The sequence below is a fragment of the Panicum hallii genome, chromosome 2, assembly GCF_002211085.1.
Source record: "Panicum hallii strain FIL2 chromosome 2, PHallii_v3.1, whole genome shotgun sequence".
In the NCBI taxonomy this organism is placed as follows: domain Eukaryota; kingdom Viridiplantae; phylum Streptophyta; class Magnoliopsida; order Poales; family Poaceae; genus Panicum; species Panicum hallii.
The window spans coordinates 24,029,714-24,055,969 of NC_038043.1; the positions used below are offsets into that span (position 1 = coordinate 24,029,714).

Here is a 26,256-nt window from a genome sequence, read left to right on the forward strand (position 1 = left end):
GCAATGACCCTCCGGAATGACACCATGTTTGGGGCGAAGCATGGTGTCAACTTTCGCGACGTGTGTAGTCACGATGTTAATAACTTTCTCTCTTCCGCTATGACTCTGGACAAACTATTTGGCTTGTTGTTTTAAACAATGTATGTATAAGTTTACTTACTTTTGAAACAGTTTGTAATAATGTTTACTTATTCTGTGGACTAAAAGTTGGTGAGCTGTTGCGTGATTGTAAACTCGCCTTCGTGCGAGGTAAACCTGCTTCAATCCTGTTGAACCGTGGTTGTATCGGGCGATGACCCGACAGACCAATGGGTTGTTCCGTTTGAAGTGCGTTGAGTTATGATCGCCTGTATAGCGATGACTAGCGCGCTTGAGCTGGAATAATTCAGGCGGTTCTGCCACAGTAGCTAGACTATGAAGGCCTGTAATGGTTCTGGGTATAATTTCAGCTGAAAAGCAACAAAGAGTAGATCCTTAATTTCAACTTTTAGCTTTCAAGTTCTAGTTGGTTATCCATTCTAAGTAAGAAACTATAGCTACTCAAACATGGTAGAACTTTTTTAAGCAAACATCATCTTTGATCATCATCAGGTTGCTCTTATTACTCTATGTGGCAAAGGGATCAAGCAGTCTTAATCTCCACGAGAAACAGACGATTCTAAATCGAGTTTCAAAACCTTGCAAGGGTAAACCTAACTCACACGCTTGGAACATATAATGATCGTTCCGAAGCAACCGTTTGGCTTTCATTCTGACTCGTGGATCAGTGCCACCACAAGCGACTGTAGGACCATACGCACATCCAATGTGCAGGACGTACGTCTGTAGCGCGACTACATGACCGTACTCCTGTCCGCTGTGCGGAACGTACTCCCGCACGTTGGTGCGTGTGCGAAAAACCAAATTACGAGTGGTGGGGGGTATGTCCACTCCTCGGGCCGATTGGTTACTAGGCTTACCGCTTACCATATTTCACGGCATGTGGCTAGTACTTTCAAACGCTTAACCACCGCTACCACACATTGCAACCTTATCAAATTTTCATTAACACGGACGGGGTTTCTGCCAAAGTCATGAATCATAATCACAACCCCGTCCGTCATCCTTGTAGTGGTTGCAGGAATGTAAATATTGCAACTCCTATAAAGCTCGCGAGTGGCCGGAAATCACTCGACTTCTACCGGTCCTATTAGCTTAGCAGCTAGTCGAACTCAGATTCTATTATTCAATACATAGGTTCCTAGGATTATACAACTAATGTTTCAATACAATTCCTGGAAACTTAAATGCACAAGTAGATATACATGAATATATAAAATTGCAGTGTAGTAAAAATAGCGGTTTATGTCCGGGGCTTGCCTTCGCTGGTGGGGTTGGGGTCAGAGATGTCAACACTAAAAGTTTCCAAACTGGGGTTCGGGGCTTCAGTTAAATCTCCGATAGCGTTCCCGGGGTCTTCAGAAATATCCCCTTCTGGATCCGGGATCAGCTGGTAGTCTTCGTCAGCGAGATTTGTTGAATCTATATGATATGCAAATATTACAGTTAAGGGAATGCATACGTTTCCATTTCATTTCACGATCAAGTTGCAATCCAATAAGTTAATTAACCTTTTCTATGGGCAGTCATTTATCGAGTATTAACTTACATTACCTAACTTCATTAAACGACATGTGGAGTTACTCTAAAAAATTAAGCTAATTACATTAAGTAGCATTAGCAAAGATCCTAACTTATCTAACCAATTCCCTAAAACATTATTAGTTTACTTTATCAATTAGACTAATGGTTTTATTAAGACAAAGGGTTATTATTTAAATTCTTGGTCAAATAATAAAACCCTAAGTTAGAAGTGATGACTAATGCTATAAAAATTATCATGAATAGAAATAATTGAAATAATATTATCCCTAAATTTTCAGAATATTTTATTTAGTAGATAACTCATAACAAATGTTGTATACATAAAAAATGAATTATTTTTACAGATCAAACTAATGCAGCAATGAAGTTAACATTTTTATTAGGGACAAGTTGACCTGTATCTAAGCTACTGTGATTTTATGAAGATTTTTATACTTATAGCAGTTATGCTATAAAATAAACAAAAACAGCATTGTGATATTAAGATCTATTTATAACAGAAGCTCTACACAAGATCTTGTGCTGAAATTTTGTGAACATATTAAACTACTCAATAGTAAAATTCTAATTTAATTTCATAAATTTTCATAAACCAGAACTATTATTCATGAATTGTCTTTGAATCTAAGCCTAAATTCATAACTTAAGCTACTCTATGCTACTAATGTTCAAAATTTATTATGGATTACACATGCTGCAAGGAGATTAGAGTAAAATTTTCAGCTATAACCACTAACAGATTCACTCAGGAATAAATCCTAAAGCTTTCGTCAATATAAAATAAAGATACTTAAACATCATAGCTAGGAAACAGTTATGAGCCTACAAATTTTACATGAAGCTATACATGAGATACACACCCTATGTTTCAAATTTCATCAACAGCATAGCTATGGATCAAGAGATCTAATTAACATATCCATTTCCGAGATTTATTCTCATTCAAAATATTCACTTAATCAGCTCAAGGTTATAACACAAAAGTTGTAGAGTTTATTTCAAGGATTCAAACAAAACTAGTTTGACATTTTTTGAATTTTCTACAAATTCTTACAAATTTCTAAAGATCACTGAATTTGAATTGAAGGGAGGGATTGAAATCTTGCAGCCAGGCCCTCGGGAAGATTTAAATCAATGCAATCAAGTCCCTGGCTCATTGGGGAAGAGAGCCGAGACTCGCCGGTCAAATTCCGGCGGCGAGGGGGGACCCACTAGGGAGGATTTGGGGACTAGGGCGGTCCTCGCTGGGGGTGATGTGATGGTCGGGGTCGACCGGAGGGGGTGGAACGGCGGTGACCCAAGGCGGCGGCAATGGAGCTCGACTACGGCGGCGGTGTTCCGGCGAGGGGTTTCACCAGCGGTGGTCCAGAGGTTGGGAAAAAGCTTGAGGGAAGTAAGACGGTTCGATTAAGCACCTTGGCGAGGATTGGGGCAATCGGGAAGGTAGATTCCCATGGCAGACCGAGGTGGAGGCGGAGAGGTCGACGGCGACGGCAATGCTCCGGTGATCAACATCGGTGAAGGTCCTGCGCACGAGCAGCGGTGAGCCATGGGTGATGCACTGCTGCATTCAATTGAGGCTAACAGCTACAGGAAGGAGGTGACCGACGGTGACCATGATGACGGGGAAGGAGAAGAACACCGGCGAGCGTTGGGAAGGCCAAACTGGAGCTCAAAAGTAGTCGAGTGAAGGGCGATGAGCTTCACAGGGTTGAGGTGAAGCTATGGGAGGGGTTATCGTGCATCGGGAGGGGCTGTGGTGGTCTGCCCACGGTGGACAGGGAGGTTGCTGGAGAAGAACTCGAGCGGCGACGGTGTTCAGAAGCTCGAGGTGAAATGAGAGTGCAAGAAAGAGCAAATTGGAGGGAGGGGAAGCTGTCGGTGTTTAACCGGTTGCCCACCGAGGGATATACACAAGGTGGTAAGTTTTGGGTGAGGAGACGCCGAGATCAGGAGCTCGAAGGTACAAGGAACACAGAACTTAGACAGGTTCGGGCCGCAAGATGCGTAACACCCTACGTCCTGTAAGGTGGTTTGTATTGCCTTTGGTGTAGAATGACCTAATGATCGTCTGTTTTGAGAGGGGTCCCTGTCCTCCCTTATATATCCGAGAGGCCAGGGTTACAAAGATACTAAACAACACCAGCTAAGGAACCGTACCAGAACATATCTCGAGTAGATTCCCCCTGTATCGGTTAGCCTTATCTCTTATTTAAACGGAATAAATAAGAGATAAACAAGATGAATAAGAGATAAGACGGACTTAATCTCTTAAACCTCTTCAAACTACGTTATGTACCCAGTCCCGTGGCCCCGGATCTGACAAGCCCCCGAGCTCTTCGTAGCTGAGTACTGCAGGCTTATCGAGTACTTTCGAAGGAATCTTCGACTTCTTCTGAAGCTTCATCCTGAAGTCCTTCTTCGAGTACTTGCTTGGCTGCATCAAAGCTATGAGGTGCTCATGCCCCGAATTTTTGTTATGGTGTGCGATTTAAAAATCGCACTCCATATGGAGTAGCCCCCGAGCCTTAGGTTGAATCGGAGAATCAGGCTGAGGGTCCCATTTGTCTGTAATCCTCCTTATTCATCAAAGAAATCAGGCTGAGCTTCCCTGGGTGCAACGACCCGAAGGGTAGCTAATACTCATCTAACAGATTAGCCATAACTCGATCGAGCGGGTCTAAGCTTGTTAGGAAAGAATGCGAGCATCATCGCGGGATTGCCGTGCGCAGGGCAGAAAAACAAGACTACCCCGAGTGCGGCGACTCTGAGCGTAGCCAAAAGTCGCTCATGCTGTGAGCGTGCTCCATAAGCTAGGTAGGACCCGGACGGACGGATCGAGCTTGCGAGGAGCAGGTGCGGGTGTTGCCGCGGGTTTGCCGTTCTTTTGGCAGAAACAAGACTGTTCTGAGTGCAGCCACTCAGGTTGTAGTCGATGCACGCTCTTTATGCGAGCCCTTTCTAATGTACTGGGTGTAAGCCAGTCGAACGGATCGACTATGTTGGAAATAATGCAACTACTGTCGCGTGCAACCATCCATGGTCGCAGCGGGACTCGATATGTAGAGGAGTTGGACGGAGCCGGTGGCTTCGTCATGAACTAAAGTCATAAGGAGATGATCATGGCCGTAGCCCCCGCATCATTCTCGACGAGATGTCGATTTATATATATGTGTTTGCACGTGACCATGGCCGTCGTGCAAGTAAGAAGGAATATACAAACCGAGTCATGTGGCTCATAGCCTCCAAATTGATTCGGGGAAAAGAGATCTTCTGAGCCCCGGGGATTCAGCGATCACCGGGCCTCGACTTCAGGGTAGAACTTGCGCAGGTTCTGAACATTCCAGGAGTTCGGGACATCCTGACCCTCAGGATATTGTAGTCGATAAGACCCTGGCCTTGTAACCTGCTTGACGATGAACGGGCCCTCCCACCTTGAGTTGAGCTTGTGTAGGCCAGATTCATCCTGAATACGACGCAAGACCAATTCGCCAACATTGAATGACCGCTCCCTGATGTTGCGATCATGATATCGCCGGATCCCCTGCAGGTACCGAGCTGACTGAACAAGAGCGGTGCAACGAGCTTCTTCCACAGAATTGAGCTCTAACTGCCGTACCTCATCCGCCTCGCCTTCATTGTACATTTCGACCCTTGGAGACTTCCACATGATATCGGCTGGTAGAATAGCTTCAGATCCATATACAAGGAAGAAGTGTGTTTGACCTGTGGCTTTGGACAGCTGAGTCCGAAGCCCCCAGACGACGTGTGGCAGCTCATGCACCCATTTGCCTCCCTTCTTGCTGTTTTCATCATAAAGTCTCTTCTTGAGGCCGTCAATGATCAAGCCATTCGCCCTTTCGACTTGTCCATTGGCCCTTGGGTGTGCAACTGAGACGTATTTAACTTCGATGCAAGCATTCTCGCAGAACTCCCAGAACTGGTTTGCTGTGAAGTTTGATCCTAAGTCTGTGATGATGGTGTTGGGGAAGCCGAAACGATGCAAAATATCTGAGATGAAGTTGACGACCCGATCTGGCGTGAGCTTGGCTATCGGCTTGTACTCGATCCACTTAGTAAACTTGTCGATAGCCACCAGAACATGGGTAAAACCGCCTGGCGCCATCGTGAAGGGCCCGATCATGTCGAGACTCCAACAAGCAAAGGGCCAAGATGGCGGTATAGTGATGAGGCTATGAGCTGGAACATGAGTCTGTTTGCCGAAGAATTGACAATTTTGGCACCTGCGCACGAGATCTTCCACGTCGGTCACTGCAGTGGGCCACCAGAAACCGGTCCTATATGCTTTCCCCACCAGCGTTCTTGAAGCCGCATGGTTTCCGCAGACGCCCTCGTGGATCTCCCGCAGTATGTTGTAACCGTCTTCCTTTGTGACGCACTTCATGAGAACTCCTGACCGAGCGCCACGCCGATAGAGCTTGCCGTCGACCAGGACGAAGCCCTTGCTTCTTCGCAAGACGCGTGCCGCCTCCACGCTCTTGGCATCGATCCCTGCTGGTAGCCGCTGATCTCGAATGAAGTCGATAAAAGCCTCTCGCCAGTCCTCCCCCAACACCATAACCTCTCGATCGGGTTGTTGGGGACCCGCGTCAATGGTTACCTGCGGAGAAGACTTGATGGATGGCTGCTTGAGCTCCTGGACAAAGACTCCCGATGGAACCTGAGCACGCGTGGACCCCAGTTTGGATAGGATATCCGCGCCAACGTTGTGCTCCCGAAATACGTGATGAACCTCCAAGCCGGAGAAATTGCTTTCCAGCTTGCGCCACTTCCTGTACATAAGCGTCCATCATCTCCTTGTTGCAGTCCCATTCCTTGTTGACCTGCTGAACAATAAGAAGAGAATCGCCATATACAAGTAGTCGCTTGATCCCTAGTGATATCACCAAACGAAGGCCGTGAAGCAAGGCTTCATACTCGACTTCATTGTTGGATACCGCCCACAGGATCTGAAGGACATATTTCAATTGCTCACCTCGTGAAGAAATAAGCAGAACACCGGCGCCACCGCCGTCGAGCTTGAGGGACCCATCAAAATACATGGTCCAGTGCTCTGGCTTGTCCACTGTCGTTGGGACTTCGTTCTCCCTCCATTCAGCCATGAAGTCGACTAGAGCCTGTGACTTGATTGCCGTGCGTGGCTTGAAGTCGATTGACAAAGCCTCCAGTTCCACGGCCCACTTGGATATGCGCCCCGTGGCATCTTGATTATGAAGAATATCCCCCAACGGGAAATCCATGATACAGTAATCTTGTACTCGTTGAAGTAATGGCGTAGCTTTCTTGATGTGATTAAGATTGCGTATAAAAGTTTTTGAACAGCTGGATACCATATCTTGGATTCAGAGAGGACTTCGCTGACAAGTAGACAGGCCTTCGCACTCTAAACGCATGGCCTTCCTCGCCTCGCTCGACTACAATAGCACTGCTGACAACATGAGTTGTTGCCGCGATGTAAAGTAGTAGATCGTCCCCTGGCAACGGTGCTTTAAGGATCGGAGGTGACTGAAGATGATGTTTCAGATCCTGCAAGGCCCGCTCAGCCTCCTCTGTCCATTGGAACTTATCTTGGCATTTCAGGAGATCAACCTGTTCAGGGCCGCCATACAACCTGTTAACTTCTGCACATCCTTGATTGTGGCCGGAGCCTCCATATCAGAGATTGTCGTGATCTTTACAGGGTTGGCTTCAATGCCTTGGTTGCTGACGATGAACCCGAGCAATTTCCCTAAAGGTACTCCGAAGACGCACTTGGTGGGATTGAGTTTCCACCGAAATTTGCGCAGGCTGCTAAATGTTTCCTCCAAATGCGCAATTAAGTCGCTGGACGTCCTAGTCTTGATGACGACGTCATCCACATAAGCTTCAACATTCCGGTGCAGCTGATCCGCGAAACACATCTGGATCGCACGCTGATAGGTTGCTCCTGCGTTCTTCAACCCGAAGGACATTGTTTTGTAGGCGTAAGTCCCGTACGGGGTGATGAAAACAGTCTTAATTTGGTCCTCCTCCTTGAGCGCGATCTGATTATATCCTGAGTAAAAATCAATAAAATAAAGAAGGACACAACCAGCCGTCGAATCGACAACTTGGTCAATGCGCGGCAGCCCAAAATGGTCTTTTGGGCAGTGCTTGTTGAGATCAGTGTAGTCGACACACATTCTCCATTCATTGTTCTTTTTCTTTACAAGAACGGGATTTGCTACCCACTCTGGATGGATTACTTCTTTAATGAATCCAGCCGCAAGAAGTTTAGCGATCTCCCGTTTAATAGCCTCACGTTTGTCGTGGGCAAACCTTCGCAGGCGTTGCTTTTTGGGCGTAGCCTTCGGGTGTACATTCAAAGCATGCTCGATCAACTCCCTGGGCACCACTGGCATATCCGCTGGTTTCCATGCGAATATGTCTCGGTTAGCCCAAAGGAAGCTGACGAGCGCGAGTTCCTATTTGTCACCTAAGCCCGCACCGATGACAGCGGTCTTAGATGAATCTCCCTCCTGAAGCTGGATCGTCTTGAGGGCCACATCATCAGTCGACTGGATGCTCGACTTGCTAGCCTTCTTGGAAGGAATCTCCAGCCCAGACTGGGAGAGCTGCTGCGCGGCCGCGAGTACTTCTCCCGAAGCATCTGGCACACGAGTAGTCGAAGCGTATTGGATCACCTCCTGATTGCAGTTGTAGGATTTCTTCAAGTCGCCACGGAGGGTGAGTACTCCACTGAGTCCTGGCATCTTAAGAAGCAGATAGACGTAATGCGGCACTACCATGAACTTGGCAAGTGCCGGACGACCCAATATGGCATGATAAGAAGATTCGAAGTTAGCTACTTCGAATTTGATGAACTCAGTACGATAGTTCTCCCGCGTGCCGAAGGTGACTTGGGAGGACCACCGTACCCAGCGGATGTGCCGTGTTACCTGGGATGATGCCGTAAAAGGGAGACTTGCTGGGAACCAGCATGTCCTTGAAATCCAGGCCCATTTTCTTCAAAGTGCTGACGAAGATGAGATTGAGCCCACTCCCGCCATTGATGAGGACCTTGGTGAGCTTGACCTCCGCCACCACAGGATCCAGGACCAAGGGGAACCTACCGGGCTCTGAAAAGCTCGTCCACTGGTCGTCACGGGAGAACGAGATGGGGACCTCCGACCAACGGAGTGGTCGTGGTACCACCGGCTCGATGGACAAAATCTCCCGGAGAAGCAACTTCTGATCCCGCCTGGAACCAAAATCCTCGTCTCCCCCGAAGATGACGTTGACAACCTTTGAAGCGTCTTGAAACTTCGGGTTGCGCCCGTGATCCTCTTGGTCATCATCCTCGGGTTCTTTGTCAGCAGGCTTCTTGTTCTTCTTTCCGCCACCGGAGTTGCTGAACGTCCTCCAAAGGTGATAGCAGTCGATGGCGGCGTGGCTGGTGCCCGGATGCCATGGGCACTTCTTCTGCAGGAGCTTCTCAAACTCCTCCTGTGTCGTCGACATCAGCTGGCTTTCATTTCCGGGGTGGACCCGAAAAGTCCCGCTGGCCTTTGTCGTTGTGGTTGTCGTTTGGGCACCGCAGATTGCTGTCTTGACGCCGCGGAAACCGCTCCCGCATCTTCTCCTCCTGCTCGGACCAATCGTGCATCATATCACGAAGGCCCGCAACAGTCTTCGGCCTATTCCGCCCGAAATCCCTGTATATGCCCGGGTCGGTGATGCCGTTGTAGAAACAATCGATGATGTCATCCTCCGAGATGTTGGCGATGGTAGCGCGAACGTCGAAGAAACGACGTGTGTAGGACCGCAGAAGCTCATTACGTTCCTGCTTACATTGAGCAAGATCGTGATGAGTACCTGCACGAGCAATCGCTCCCTGGAAGTTGTCGATGAAGACTTTCTTGAGGCATTCTCAGGAGTCGATGGAGTTGCTGTCGAGGCTTTCCAGCCATGTGAGCGGCACAGGGTCCAAAGCCATCGGAAAATAAACAACTTTGGTAATGTTCGAACCCCCTGCGACCTCAATGGCTGTGAGTAGCAACGGAGCCACTGCTGAGGGGCTTGCTTGCCATCGTACTTGGTAATGCCAATCGGTTTGAAGCCCTCTGGATACTTGTACCTGCTGAAACGAGCAGAAAAAGTAGGGAACCGGTCGCTACAGTCAGTACCTTCAGTTTCGACTTCTTCGCGGACCTTGCGCCTGGAGGAGATCACGGTCCGCGCGTCGCGACCTTCATTGATGTGCTGCTGCAAGTCCTCTGGAGGAAATCGATGATTGGCCAGTCGCGGTTGACCCCCTTGCGGTGGCTGCCGCCTCCCGCCAGGGGCCTGGCTCCCGCGAGCGTTGTCGTTACTGAGCGGGTGTCGAGGACGGCCGCCAGCCGTTCGGCTGTGAGCCTGGCTCCGGCTCTCACCCACGCGCTCCTCCCTGATGGTGGACGCCGGGTTGTGCTGATCCAGCTGGATCCAAACCCTCTGTGCATAAAGGAGCGCCTGACGCACCTCCGGATCATGGCTGCGCTTGAGGATGGCCGTTACCCTGGCGATGTTGGCCACCGGAGTCCTGAAACCCCGCTCGCTTACAGCGGCAAACTCAGGGTCGAGCTCGCGATGCATAGATTGTGGCAGAACTGCCTGAATTACACCGGCTCAAATACGCAAGTCCTCTCTCAAGGGCTCCAACGTACTTCAAACGGTGTAACCCATTGGTCTGTCAGGTCTCCGCCCGATACAACTGTGGCAGAACCAACCAGAATTATACCGGCTCAAGTACGCGAGTCCATTTCCGAGGGCTCCAACGTGCTTGAAACGGTATAATCCCTTGGCCTATCGGGTAACGTCCCGATAAACCACCGAACACAGGATCAATAAGGTTACCTCACATGAAGGTGAGTCCAGAGATACAATCACCATCACATTTTTACATCACAAGGAATTATATTCCAAGATTTTCCAAATGAAGTATGAAGTTTCAAATCTAGAGAAAAGATTACAAACCGTTAAAGCTATGGTTTTTAGCAGCGGAAAACATACACGACGATTACAACACGTCGTCAAGACAGATGTCATGCTAAGCCCGGGCACGACATCACTCGATATCACCAGTGTTGGCCGAGGATGGATCCCATTCCATGGACCAATCTTCTGGAAGAGCATAGGGCCATGACAGGGAAAGAGTAGGGTCTTCAAGGGCTTTACCTGAAAAACATAAAACTAGCAAGGCTGAGTATACTAATACTCAGCAAGGCTTACCCAGGATTAGGTATACTTTAGCCCATAACTAGACTTATGAAGGCTTATAATAGTTCGGGGTTTAGTTTCAGCTGAAAAGCAACTAAGAGTAGATCCTTATTTTCAACTTTTAGCTTTCAAGTTCTATGTGATTATTCAATCTAGATGAGGACCTATAGCTATGCAAGCATGGTAAAATCTTTAGTCAAACATCATCTTCGATAATCATATAATTGCTCTTGTTACTCAATGTGACAAAGGGATCAAGCAGTCTCAAACATCGTGAGAAGCGGACGATTCTGAATCGAATTTAACCTTGCAAGGTAAACCTAACTCGCACGCTTGGAACACCACAGGGTCGTTCTGAAGCAACCGTTTACCTTTCATTCCGACTCGTGGACAGGTCCACCACAAGCGACTGCAGGACCATACGCACTTCCAAAGTGCAGGACGTACGTCTGTAGCGCGACTACAAAACCCGTACTCCCGGTTGCCCTTGCAACACGTATTCCCACACGTCGAACATAAGTAACCAGAAGAAGCAAGACGAGTGGTGGGAGGTATGTCCACTCCTCGGGTCGATTGGCTACTAGGCTTACCGCTTACCATATTTCGCGGCATGTGGTTAGTACTTTCAAATGCTTAACCCCGATCACCACACACTGCGACCTTATCAAATTCAACAACACAGACGGGGTATCACCTCAACCATGATACCTTACAAAACTCCTGTCCGGCATCCTTATAGTGATAACAGGAATGTAAGCATTACAACTCCTATATCGCGCGAGTGACAGGAAATCACCCGACTTCTACCGGCCCTATTAGCATAGCAGCTAGTCGGACTCAAGTGCTAGTATCCATCACATTGGTTCCTAGGAGAATGCAACTAGAGTTTCAAGCAATTCCTAAGAACTTAATGCATAGAATACGTAAATAGATATAAAGTGCAGTGTAATTAAAATAGTGGGTTATGTCCGGGGCTTGCCTTTACTGGTGGGTCTGAAGTCAGTAAGTCAACATCTTCCGAACTTTGGTTCGGGGCTTCAGTTGATCTCTTGGTGACGTTCATTTGGTCTTCAGGAACATCCTCCGTAGACTCCAGGGAGATCTCGCAGGTACCGTTGCCGAAGTAGTCGTATCTACATGTAATGCAACATTACATTCAAGCGTGCACACAAAACTATTTTATTTCACAGCAAAGTTGCAATCCAGCACTCATATAACATACTATTCACATAACAACCAAAAAGATCTGAACTAAACCTAGATAGAGCTTTAGGGGAACAACTAACTAGAATCGGCTTCTCATTGAAGATTACAACATAGCCGATTGGAAATAACAGAGGTTTAGCCGATGGAAAGGTGCACCAGGTTCCTAGATGATCGATGAAAGCATCGATTATTTTGGTAGAAGGATGATTCCTAAAGCAGTTGTCTTAACTGAGATGTGCTTAAGTGTTATTCTAGGTAACTAAGTGTAGTTGCATCGGCTCGATTACGTCAGCACAAAAATTGGGTGACGTACAGCCGATTGAAATGTGGTTAAGGGTATATGACCGATAGATATATAGATAGCCGATCTTTCAGTCGATAAATCGACTGATAGAAGTATGTGGATAAGGATGAGAAAACTAAGGATTGATCGGCCATAACTGATATGGAGAGCAACTAAAATCGGCTTGGGTCGGTCGATAGGAAGAACTCTAAGATCGTGTGTGCATCTCCGATATATCGACTTATGTGTAGTCGATGTAGGACAGAACGAAAGAACTGTATCGGCAGTAGCTGATACTAGAAAGGTAACAATTATATCAGCTAATCAGCCGATGGTAGAAGTATCGACTGACAGCTGTTACACAGGAACATCATAGACTTAAGGAAACGGATGCTTAGCGGCTGAACCAAAAGCTGATGTTGAAATGCAGCTGCAAAGATGTATAAGCTAAGCAACAGATGCACATGAATTAACAAAGATCTTTATACGAAGAGAATTTTACGGAAACGGCAATCAAGACAAGGATAACGTCTTGACGGCAAGGATATGAGCACCAGGGTGATAGGATTAACTAGATATCACACCTCTCTATTTAAGACATATATTCTATGACTTACTTTTCAGTTACAACACGACCATACAATATAAAGCACAATAAAACATTCATTCCCTAATAGTTAACCTAGACCACAAATCAAAGACTTTCACTCAAGATTACAACATAAAACTTGTAGGGTTTGACTTAGGATTTCAGACAAAACTGATTTGACCTTTTTATGAACTTCCTACGAAAATCTATGAAATGTAGAAGTTCATTGGTTTGACATAAAGAAAGTTCTGGAAAATTTACAGAGAACACCCTAGAACTTTCTAAACCAAAGCAATTAAGTCCCTGGTTGGGGAAAACAGATAACAGGAAGTTAACGGCGATATCCCGGAAAAGGAATCGCCGGCATTAAGAAGATTTGGTGAATCAGGGCAAACCTTGGTTATGGAGAGGAACAGACGGAAAGTGAATTCCCGTGGCGAACAAGATTAGTGAGGAGAAGAGCTCGTTGGTGACGAAGAGTAGAAGTTGCTGGATGTCGTGGATCATGGGACAAGATGATGGAGCCGAATGGGTTCGCTATACCGATTTCTCCGTGAACCCTAGGGTTTTCCTGCTCACGGGTTGAACTTCCTCTTCTCCCATGCACATGCGATGCCAAAGCCTGGCCGACCGAACATCTCTGCTCGCACAAGAAGAAATCCTCCTTGACCAGACTGCTCCGGTGCGTGTACTGCCGGCATACTTGCACAACCTTTCGCAAGGCTGCCGCTCCCGTTCGGCTTCCACACCATCGGCCTCCGACTGGTTTGCGCGTGGTCCGTTGCTTTGCATACGCACGCGCCTGCAGAAACGAGCCGAGTCGGCCACCGGTAGAACACTCTCGCTCGCATCCGCGGACGTGCTAGTCCAAATCCGTTCGGACCTTTGTCTTCGCTTCGCTACCTTTCCTCCGGCTCGCCGTACCATAACTGTTCTTCCGCTTCCACAAAGACCGAGGTCTGTCCACATCAGGGCCGTGCCTTTCGTTGTCTTCTCCTCAACGGCTTCCGACGTCCTCCATATACGGCCCTGTTGTTCCCGTGCGAATTCGCCCACAACCGTCGCACTGCAGCTCCTCCCGCACCGCGCGTGTTCTCCCTGCACGCCGTTGCAACATCCGCCCGACGGCGTCCTGAACCCTTGACGCCTCGCCCAACAGCAGGACCTGTTTGTAAAACAAAATTTCCCATCAATCCAAAGCCCAAATGAAGAAATGCCCAAAATAAAAGTTGGAGAGTTTTTCAAACTCTACAACATTGCTTTAGGGCTTAAGTTCAAAACTCAAAATTTATATCTTTACACATGAATCTTTGTACAAAAGTCGGATTTGAATTGCTTTTGTCCTAGAAATGTAATTCATAAAATTTCAGGACTTAAATGCAAGCATTTATGACACGTCATAATGACGGGATAGACTCGTCATAATGGTTGGATAGACATGTCATGATGACTTGCACTTTTACACTTTAGTCCTGAGTAAATTTTGAAAGTTACTTTTGTAAATCAAACATTTGCATAAAAGGACTTGTACTTTTATAAAATCACATAAATACCCTTATTTTTACCACTTTACCCAAAATTTTTACATATTTCAACACACGCATTTCCAATGCAACTTTTGAGTAAATATATATATTTTTACAAAACATAAGGTAAGAAAAACATATTTGCAAAACCACCCTTTACTTATTTCAAAATTACCTTAATCCAAATACATTTTACAAAAAAAACCCTAGATTTTTCTGTAATTACAAAAATACCCTTTTTACTTGCACTTTAAATTTTCAAAAGCTTCACATAAACACACATGAGCTTTATACTAACAAACACATATTTCACACTAACAAAATATTTGCCTAGCATTACAAGTACACGAACTGTCACAACAACCACGGTTCAACAGGATCGATGCAGGTTTACTTCGCACGAAGGCGAGTATACAACCACAGTACAACTCTTTACTTTTAATTTACAGAAAAGTAAACGTTATTACAAGCCTTGCTCAACTGCAAATAAAATTTATACAAACGATGTTTAAACTGACAAGCTAGACGGCTTGTCCATGTTTACAGCGGAAGGAAAACAAACGTGCGACTACTCTCGCCGCAAAGGTTGACACCATGCTCAGCCTAAGGCCTGGTGTCACTCAGGAGGGTCACTGCCAGTCGGGGACGGATCCCATTCCGCGGACCAGCCAAAAGGAACAGAAGTTGGCCATGTAGGGTTGTCCGTGGGGCTCTCGAAGGTTATACCTGCAAATGGTACTAGCAAGACTGAGTATTCTAATACTCAGCAAGACTTACCCGGGGTTGGGTATACTTTAACCCGTAACTAGACAAATGATGGCATTGTAAAGGCTCTGGGTTCATTTTCAGCTGAAAAGCAACAAAGAGTATGTACTATTTTCAAGTTTTAGCTTCCAGCTTCTAGTTGGTTTTCATTCTAGATTAGCACCTACACTAAGCAAGCAAGGTAGAGATTATCATTCATCCGGATTATTCCATCAATAGTTACACTTCTTACTCTATGTGGTAAAAGGGATAAGCAGTCTCAATCTTTGTGAGAAGCGGACGATTCTGAATCGAATTCAACCTTGCAAGGTAAACCTAACACACACGCTTGGAACATCCAAAGATCGTTCCGAAAAAACCGTTTGCCTCTCATTCCGGGTCGTGGACAGGCCACCACAAGCGACTGCAGGACCGTACGCACACCCAATGTGTATAATGTCTGTAGCGCGACTACAAAATCCGTATTCCTGTCTGCCATGCAGAACGTACTCCCACACGTCGGTGCATGTGAACATAAAATAAAGATCGAGTGGTGGGAGGTATGTCCACTTGCTGGGCCGATTGGTTACTAGGCTTACCGCTTTACCATATTTCGCGGCATGTGGTTAGTACTGTTCAAACGCTTAGCCACCACTACCACACATATCGACCTTATCAACTTTTAACGAAACAGACAGGGTAAATTTCCAGGCCATGACACAGCACATGACCCTGTCCGTCATCCTTATAGTGGTTGCAGAATAGTAAACATGCAACTCCTATTTCGCGCGAGTGACAGGAAATCACCCGACTTCTACCGGCCTTATTAGCGGAGCATCTATCCGATAAGGACTCAGGAGCATTACATTGGATTCCTAGTATTTATGCATCTAGGGTTTCATTACAACTCCTAGACTTAATGCATAAGTATAGATAAATAGACATAGATTGCAGTGTAAATAAAGTAGTGGGATATGTCCGGAGCTTGCCTTCTTGAGTGGGATTGGGGACAGAAGTATCAGAGACTTCCGAACCTTGGTTCGGGGCTTCAGTTAGTTCCTTGGCGACGTTCGCGGGGTCTTCGGAAAATCCTTGTTCTGGTTCTACGACCAACTCGTAGTCTCCGTCGTCGAGTGTCGTTGATTCTACATGATATGCAATAGTTTATTTAAAATGGTGCTTAAGTAACGATTTTTATTTCATGATAAAATTGCAATACATAAATTGACATTCACGAACCCATGAGGCAAGGGGGGTTGAGTCTTGATTCATCATTTATAGTTAGATTATGGTCACACTATTGAATTTATTGTAAATAGAGACTAAAACATTTGAATTTGAATTTGAATTCCAAGTTTAAATTCAACTTTAAATAAATAGGATTATAAAGTTTTGGAAATTTAATTACACACTAGTCATCAACACATTAGAGGATGATACAAAAATCTTAACTAATTAGGTTTAAAGAACATGCTTAGCTAATTTTAAAACTTTTCAGATTTGAATTGCCTAAATTCAAAAGAAGTTAAGTTACAAAACAAAGCTAGGTTTGAAATTTTAACACAAGGTTATACCTAGCTTATAGAATTTTCATGCTAAAAATCATGAGAAGTAAAGTTAAAATGTAGAAGCTATATACTATATACCCTTTAATTTTAAGTCTAAACTAGGTACAAAAGTATCTGGTTTCATGTCAAATTGCATAAACAAAAGTTGTAGGGTTTGAAATCTACTTTCTAACAAAACTAATTTTACAATTTTTGGATTTTTCTGTGGTTTTCTACGATTTTTGCAAGACAGAAAACACACGCACATGAAATAACAAACACTCTTTCTATAAACCAGTCCTTAGCTTTTACAGAAACCCCCCTAAGACTAAACTGATCCAAGCAATTGGATCCAGCCATGGCCGGCCATGGGGAAGGAGCACAGCTCCGACTAAAATCCGGCTATGGGGTTCACCGGCGGTGAGGGGCAAGGGAAGGGAGAGCATGAGGGAAGCTTAGGCTACTTTCTGGTGGTCTTGGGCGAGCTTGAGGTGGCCGGAGGGGAGCTGTCGACGTGAGCCAGAGACAGTGGTCGGGGGTGAGCTGCGGCGGCGGCGCTCCGGCGTCCGAGGGAAGGAGGGGCCGAGCTGGGGAGGTACGGTGGGGGCCGCGGGAGGTGAGTGTGCTGCCAATTTGGGGAGGGAGAGGGCTGAGGAGGGAATCCCGTGGCGGACAGGAGCTCGTTGGCGCAATGGAGAGGCGGCGGTATTGGGGGGGCACGAGCAGGACCCGATGCAGCGTTTTATAGGCAAATGGAAAAGAGGAGGAAGGCAAGAGCAAGCAGTGCCTCGGCTTTGAGCCGCTACGGGGTGGCGACCAGAAGATTGCGGCGGTCGGGCAGAGGTGCTGGCAGGCGGCGCTGGCAGTGCCGCAAGCAGCGTGGCACTCGGGCGAGGAGCCAGCAGGGGAAACTAGGGCGGTGGAGGAAAGGGCAGCACGACGCGTGGAGCGGGGCGCAGAGGGGCGCAGAGCAGCAGGGCGGCGCTCAGGGCCGGGCGCAGGCGGCGGCGTGCAGCAGAGGAGAAGCAGGGGAGGGAGAGAAGGAGGTAGAAGAAGAGGATTGAAACGCAAATTCAGAGAAACACAGGGACTCCACTGTAAAGCATCTATAACTTTTAAACAGGTGCTCAAATGGAGATGGTCCCAAAAGAAAAAGTGCATAGTTTTTCAAGCTCTACAACTTTACTTTAAGGTTCATCTGCAGAAGAGCAACAGTTTTGAAGTTAATATAAAACTTAGTAATATTTTCAAACTTTATGTAAATCCTATAAATAAAACTACACTACACGTATATCCAAGGGTAGTTTTACATATATTTGCGATTTAAACGCAAGTTTCCATCTTTTGCAAAACAACCCTCATGCTTTTGAATTTTTCCCTCCATTTTTACCCATTTAGCACAAAAGGACCTCTAGTTAAAATATAATTATATAATTAAACACTTTTCCCTAGCATTGCACATTTTAAACACACCTCTACCACATTTTACACATGACAACACACTAAAACTCTAGGGTGTGACCATGCTATTTACCTGAGTGTCACAGCCTTCCCCCCTAAAAAGAATCTCATCCCGAGATTCCGGAACAGGATGGAATGGAATGATCAAGTTCGGAGGTTGACTTGGAATAAGTTGGGAAAGTTATGCTGAAGATAAGATTCGGTTTCCCATGTTGCTTCTTCTTCCGTATGATGGTTCCACTGGATCTTGTACATTCTGATGGTTTCTCTTCTGGTGCTTCTCTCTTTACTGTCTAATATTTTGATTGGATGCTCTGTATAGGTCAGATCTGGTTCGATTTCGATATCTTGGGAATCGATGATTTTGGTAGGGATCTTAACACACTTCCTGAGTTGGGATACATGGAAGATGTTATGAATGGCCGCTAGTTGAGGAGGAAGTTGGAGACGGTAAGCTACGGGTCCACAGATTTCAAGGATTTCAAAGGGTCCGATGTATCGAGGAGCAAGTTTCCCTTTTACACCGAATCTTTGAACACCTCGGGTAGGAGATACTCGAAGATATACGAAGTCTCCGATTTGAAACTGTAATGGTCTTCTTCGTATATCAGCGTAGCTTTTCTGTCGAGATTGGGCGGCCTTTAGATTGTTTTGGATAATCCGTACCTTATCCTCTGCTTCCATAACTAGGTCAGGTCCAAAGACTTTACGCTCGCCGGTTTGTGACCAACTCAAAGGAGTTCAGCATCGATGACCGTATAGTGCTTCGAACGGGGCCATTTTAATACTTGTCTGATAGCTGTTATTGTAAGAGAATTCTGCCAGTGACAAGTATTTATCCCAGTTTTTGTCAAACTGAAGTACACAAGCTCTAAGCATATCTTCTAGAATCTGGTTTGCCCGCTCAGTTTGCCCATCTGTCTGAGGATGATAGGCGGAGCTTCGAATTAATTTAGTTCCAAGAGCCTCATGAAGTTGTTCCCAGAACCGAGCAATGAATTGTGCTCCACGATCAGAAATGATCATTTTAGGTACTCCATGAAGACGAACAATTTGATCTAAATAGATCTCGGCATACTTTTTGGCAATATACGTAGTATGCACGGGAAGGAAATGTGCAGTCTTGGTTAATCGATCAACGATTACCCAAATAGAATCATGCCTCAGAGAAGTGTTGGGCAGGCCAACAATAAAATCCATACTGATATCCTCACACTTCCACGAGGGAATGGGTAGAGGTTGAAGGATACCAGCAGTCTTCAGATGATTGGCTTTGATTCTTTGGCATATATCACATTCCGACACATACTTGGCAATCTCTCATCTCATACGAGTCCACCAAAAGTTCTGTTTCAGATCCTGATACATCTTCGTACTGCCAGGATGCATAGAGAATTTGGACAGGTGGGCCTCGTCCATTATTTGCTTACGGAGCCTATAGTCCTTGGGTACAACAATACGTTTGTTGAACCATTAAACTCCTTTAGGATCTACTCGGAAGCATTTATACTTCCCTTCTCCTTGCGTTATCTTCTGTTTAATGATTCTGACCCCTTTATTACGCTGTTGCGCTAGAACAATACTATCTCTAAGTGTGGCTTCAACCGAAAGATGGTTTAAGTCACCTTGGGAAATGATCTCTAGGTTGAGCTTTCTTATTTCCCAACAGAGAGTCTCGTTGAACGCCTCAACAGATAGGCAAGAACAATGCGCTTTGCGACTAAGGGCATCCGCAACGACATTGGCCTTGCCTGGATGATAATGCACTTCCAAGTCATAATCTTTGATAAGTTCTAGCCAGCGCCTTTGCCTCATATTCAGATCTGCTTGGATAAAGATATACTTGAGGCTTTTATGGTCAGTGTAAATATGACACTTCGTACCCATCAGATGGTGTCTCCAGATCTTTAGGGCATGAATAACAGCTGCAAGTTCAAGATCATGGGTAGGATAATTCTGTTCATGAACCCTAAGTGCTCGTGATGCATATGCAATTACTCGGTTGTCTTGCATAAGCACACAACCAAGTCCAGTTCCCGATGCATCACAGTAGATGTCAAAAGGTTTTGATACATCTGGTTGAGCTAGGACTGGAGCAGTCGTAAGACGATTTTTAAGAGTGTGAAAGGCAGTTTCACATTTCTGATCCCAAGAGAATTTGACACCTTTCTTTAGTAGCTCGGTCATAGGTTTGGCTATTCTGGAAAAGTCAGGAATGAAGTGATGATAATAGCCAGCTAGACCGAGAAAACTACGAATCTGATGGACTGACGTTGGAGGTTGCCAATCCATCACTTCTTGTACCTTACCGGGATCAACGGATATTCCATCACCGGAAATGGTATGGCCCAAAAATTTTACTGTATCTAACCAAAACTCGCACTTGGAGAATTTGGCATACAGGCGATGGTCTCTTAACTGCTGAAGAATGACATGAAGATGTTTAGCATGATCTTCTGAGTTTTTAGAGTAGATCAAGATGTCATCAATAAAAACTACGACAAATTTGTCGAGTTCTCGCATGAAGACAGAGTTCATAAGGTACATGAAATATGCTGGAGCATTGGTGAGACCAAACGACATAACCAGATACTCATATAGACCATATCTGGTGGAGAAAGCTGTTTTGGGAATATCGCTGGGCCGAATCTTAATTTGATGATAGCCGGAACGAAGATCTATTTTAGAAAATACATTGGCTCCGGCTAACTGATCGAAGAGAATATCAATGCGGGGTAGGGGATACTTATTTTTTGATAGTTACCACATTGAGAGGACGGTAGTCCACACATAGCCTCAAGCTATTATCTTTCTTTTTCACAAATAAAGATGGACAACCCCATGGTGACGCACTTGGACGAATGAAACCTTTGTCTAGGAGGTCTTGGAGTTGGATTTTCAATTCAGCCAACTCATTAGGAGGCATACGATAAGATTTTTTAGAAATAGGGGCTGTACCAGGTTGGAGTTCTATGATAAACTCGATATCTCTATCTGGAGGCGTTCCTGGCAAATCGTCTGGAATGACATCGGGATACTCACAGACGATAGGGATATCTTTTAACTTAACCCCAGTGGTAGCGTAAGTACAAGGGTTAAAGTGTTGCTGTTGTGGGAGATAGAGAATGGTTGACTCATACTCAGGTGAATCTATTCCCACAATTCGAGAAGGGATATCTAAGGACACACGATGCTGGGTCATCCAGTTCATACCTAAAAGGACATCCATTCCCTTTAGGTCTAATACTAGCAGATCTGTTTTGATTAAATAACTACCCAGCTGAATTGGTACCATTCTACAAATTTGATTGGACAAAATCTTACCACCAGGAGTTACAATTCTATAGGCTTCATTTATATAATAGATATCCAAACCCATTTAGTCCCACAAGCCATACTAATAAAACTATGGGTGGCACCAGTATCGAAAAGAACAATAACGGGATGATGGTTGATAGAAAATGTACCCGTCATTATCGGTGCCCCTTTAGGGAGTTCGGAGAGTGTGGTGAGGTTCACCCTTCCTTGGCGGACCTGGAGCACCTGTCTCTTGCCCTTGCCCTTGTTGGTTGGATTAGATGTTTGCCCTTGGAAAGATTTCCTAGGTTGAGGGCAATCCTTGATGAAGTGGGACGGGCTTCCACAATTGAAATAGCGATAGTTGCTGTTTCCTTGATTGGCTGGTGGAAAGCTTGGCCGCGGGCCTTGCTGTTGCTGCTGCTGAGGTTGAGGCGTCGGTGGTCGGTTAAATCGTGCCTGTTGGGGTGGTCTAGCTACCCATCTTCCAGGCACATTATTTCGAGGCGGGGCTCGAGGAGCAGTGCTTGGGACCAACCGATACCTTGAGGGTTGCGAAGTTGCAGGCCCTGTTGGGGTCTTTCTTTTCTTTTCCGCCCTGTGGGCTGAGATGCAGTCCTCCTGGGTAATGGCCATGTTGACCAGCTCATTGAAACTATCGGCTTTTACTAAATTCAGCCGTTCTTTTAGTTTGGTATTCAGGCCTCGACGAAAACGATCCCTTTTGCGGGCATCACTGTCCGCATGATACCCTGCATATTGGCACAAGTGGTTGAAAACTTGTGCATATTGCATCACGGTGCGGGTTCCTTGAGTTAGATTCAGAAATTCATTGAGCTTTCGCTCAATAATTCCTTCAGGGATGTGGTGCGCCCGAAACGCAGTCCGGAACTCATCCCAGGTGATGACATGATCTGCAGGCTGCATGGCATAAAAATGATCCCACCATAAACGAGCTGTACCACGGAGCTGCTGGGCTGCAAAGAGCGTCTTGTTCTCATCCGAACATGGAGCTGGCAATAAAGCGAACTTGGACTCGATGGTGCGGAGCCAGGCATTGGCGTCGAGGGGTTCATCCGCCTTGTGAAACAATGGAGGTTGAGTACTAAGAAAATCTTGATAACTGGCCGATAGAGGTTCATCTCGGCCTCGGGATTGCTGACGGAAATGGCCCATTTGAGCTTGCACAATCTGGTTAAGGAGTTCTGTTTGTCGGGCCATGACTTCGGCCAGATTTGGAGGTGGGGGTGGTGGTTGCTGAGAACCACTGGCCTGATCTGTCCGGAATCCTTCCGGGGTTCTGTGAGTAGCTCCAACCATCTGAAATGAAGGAGATATCCATTATCAATTACATCCTTACTCCAAATTTCAGATGATATACAATTACCAAACAGAAATGCGATTCATATGCTCCATTCAATCCACTCATTCAGATACAAGAAGATAAAGGAAGATAATAAAACACAGGATTTGGATTACTACATAAACACTGGTGATCCTTATGTCTTACATTAGCACCCTTGGACTACTACAAGCCACCACTCAACTACACATGCCACATATACAACAAGTGGCCCCAGATCTAAGCAAACTACACACTACCTATTTTACACTTTACTACACTAAGTACAACTAGACTGTCATCCACCCAACCTAAAAGTCATCTAAGTTACCCACTGATGACTGGCTACCAGAAGAAGAATGATGGGGACTGATAACAGGGTCTCCGTGCTCAAAGTCAATTTCGGAGACTCCTTCGATTTCTTCCGGATCTTCCTCTTCTTCTTCTGCGGGTGCTGGTACTACAGGAGGTGCAGGCTGCTGTTGAAGTTCATTTATGTGCGCATTGGCATCATCAACTTCGAGGATAAGATCTTGGATCTGTTCTTGAAGAAATTCAATGATCGTGTTGCGTTGGGTAATTATCGCATCACCTTCATTGATCTGGTCTTCCCGGTGCTGAATGGTCTCGTTCCGGGCAACAATGATCCCATCTTTCTCTATTGCCAAAGCTTGAAGTTGGTCAACTTGGGTGATGAGTCTGTCAGCCTCCCTAAAATGACTTCGCGTGGCATGAACCAACTGTCCCATTAAGCGACGCAGTAACATTTGGTAGTGATACTGCACATTCACAAACCGCATCATGCCCTGAAGTGCTTCTTCTGTTGGACCTTCTAGTCTGTGACTTTCAGGCATTACCCTGAGATTCCATTCTGACTCTTTGGGATCTGTGTTAGAGAATAAACCGATCGGCTGTCCAGCCACTTCTCTTAGGATGTTGACTGCAGAAAAGATAAATAGCCTCTAGTGCGGCTCCTTCAATAGTGTCCACTATACGATAGCCCATCACAATAACTTCAATGGGCTGCCACTGGGAGCGGAAAGGATGTTGAGGGATAACCATTCGGACTCGGGCTCGGTGAACACCTTCCTCTAGATATTCAACCGCATCATACTGTGGAGGTTCCGTATAATCAAATGTCCTTAAGGATTCCCAAAGTAAGCGAGGAAAACCTTCCCAATGCAAGGCATCTGTATGGAGATGCCCCGCCGGATCCCAAAAGATGTTAAGAGGGGCATCCATCTGCAACAAGAATGCAAATGGTGAGACTTTTTACCTAGCCGAGAAATCACCAGATAAATGAAATAAGATGGTCAAGTCTGATAACAGTAAAGGATGGAAATCAGATGGATACCTAAGATACTTAGGACAATTATGAAAATCCTATCAACCCGTTCTAAAGACGAACAACACATTATTCCTCCTTAACAGAAGCATACTTTGCATTTATTTATTTTATAATGCATGCACGTACTATTTGTCCTCACAACCAAAACAACTGCCGAATAGTTTCGGACTTACGTAGTTAGTTTTGGAGGCATAACACATACGGCACTCCCGAATAACTAGTCGATACATCCTATCCGTCTTAACCTAGTAATCATGGTTAGCGTACCTGCAGAAAAACACATATATATATCATGAACCTTTCATGGCAGCACGACATGAAAGCGTCCCCAAACAGTACTGTTCGCTATAGAAACAGCATTTGTACAATTACCGCCGTACAGACAACGTTAACATACGTCATTGAAATAACGTATTCACGGGGGTACCGCAAAATGCGGGGGTATGAACAGCGATCGCCATACCCTGCGCCGAACCATCTACTCCCAATATATTCAACCTAAGTTGATATATTGGCAGCATCTCAAGTAGGCCACTGCTTGAGATTCAGCGTTCGGTTCGCATCACCGACAGGAAGGCCAAGCTCCCTCAGTTGGCTGAGGATCCTTACCTTCTTACCTCACGATCGTAGGTGTCGTTACAGGAAGTAAGGTTGGATTGTGCAGGAATTTAAGTTTTGACAGAAAGTAGTGCTGCAAGTCAGAATATTATATATATACTCTAATTGCCACCTGATATTTCCCATATACATCCCTAGGGCTTTACGAACTAAGCACAGCCTTAAAGAATCCAACGCATGTTTGTAAATTCATTTGTTGGCCAAATTTTATTCTGAAAACCCTTTTTAAGAGTTGTTGTAATTGTAGTGGTAAACCTACAGCTCTGATACCAGCTGTGGCAGAACCGCCTGAATTACACCAGCTCAAATACGCAAGTCCTCTCTCAAGGGCTCCAACGTACTTCAAACGGTGTAACCCATTGGTCTGTCGGGTCTCCGCCCGATACAACCACGGTTCAACAGGATCGATGTAGGTTTACTTCGCACGAAGGCGAGTATACAACCACAGTACAACTCATTACTTTTAATTTACAGAAAAGTAAACGTTATTACAAGCCTTGCTCAACTGCAAATAAAATTTATACAAACGATGTTTAAACTGACAAGCTAGACGGCTTGGCCATGTTTACAGTGGAAGGAAAACAAACGTGCGACTACTCTCGCCGCAAAGGTTGACACCATGCTCAGCCCAAGGCCTGGTGTCACTCAGGCGGGTCACTGCCAGCCGGGGACGGATCCCATTCCACGGACCAGCCAAAAGGAACAGAAGTTGTCCATGTAGGGTTGTCCGTGGGGCTCTCGAAGGTTATACCTGCAAATGGTACTAGCAAGACTGAGTATTCTAATACTTAGCAAGGCTTACCCGGGGTTGGGTATACTTTAACCCGTAACTAGACAAATGATGGCATTGTAAAGGCTCTGGGTTCATTTTCAGCTGAAAAGCAACAAAGAGTATGAACTATTTTCAAGTTTTAGCTTCCAGCTTCTAGTTGGTTTTCATTCTAGATTAGCACCTACACTAAGCAAGCAAGGTAGAGATTATCATTCATCCGGATTATTCCATCAATAGTTACACTTCTTAATCTATGTGGTAAAAGGGATAAGCAGTCTCAATCTTCGTGAGAAGCGGACGATTCTGAATCGAATTCAACCTTGCAAGGTAAACCTAACACACATGCTTGGAACATCCAAAGATCGTTCCGAAGCAACCGTTTGCCTCTCATTCCGGGTCGTGGACAGGCCACCACAAGCGACTGCAGGACCGTACACACACCCAATGTGTACAGGACATACGTTTGTAGCGCGACTACAAAATCCATATTCCTGTCTGCCATGCAGAACGTACTCCCACACATCGGTGCGTGTGAACATAAAATAAAGATCGAGTGGTGGGAGGTATGTCCACTTGCCGGGCCGATTGGTTACTAGGCTTACCGCTTTACCATATTTCGCGGCATGTGGTTAGTACTGTTCA

At 45.7% G+C, this 26,256-nt stretch overlaps 1 protein-coding gene across 1 annotated transcript in view; it reads left to right on the top strand.

Moving 5' to 3' along the window:
- The first annotated feature begins 3,193 nt into the window (after positions 1–3,193).
- The window catches only part of LOC112880926 (acidic repeat-containing protein-like), a 58,209-nt gene continuing 35,146 nt past the window's right edge, over positions 3,194–26,256 (top strand). The window contains exon 1 of the mRNA XM_025945653.1: positions 3,194–3,254. Within this exon, the coding sequence (XP_025801438.1) occupies positions 3,194–3,254 (61 nt within the window). The remainder of the gene's footprint in view (positions 3,255–26,256) is intronic.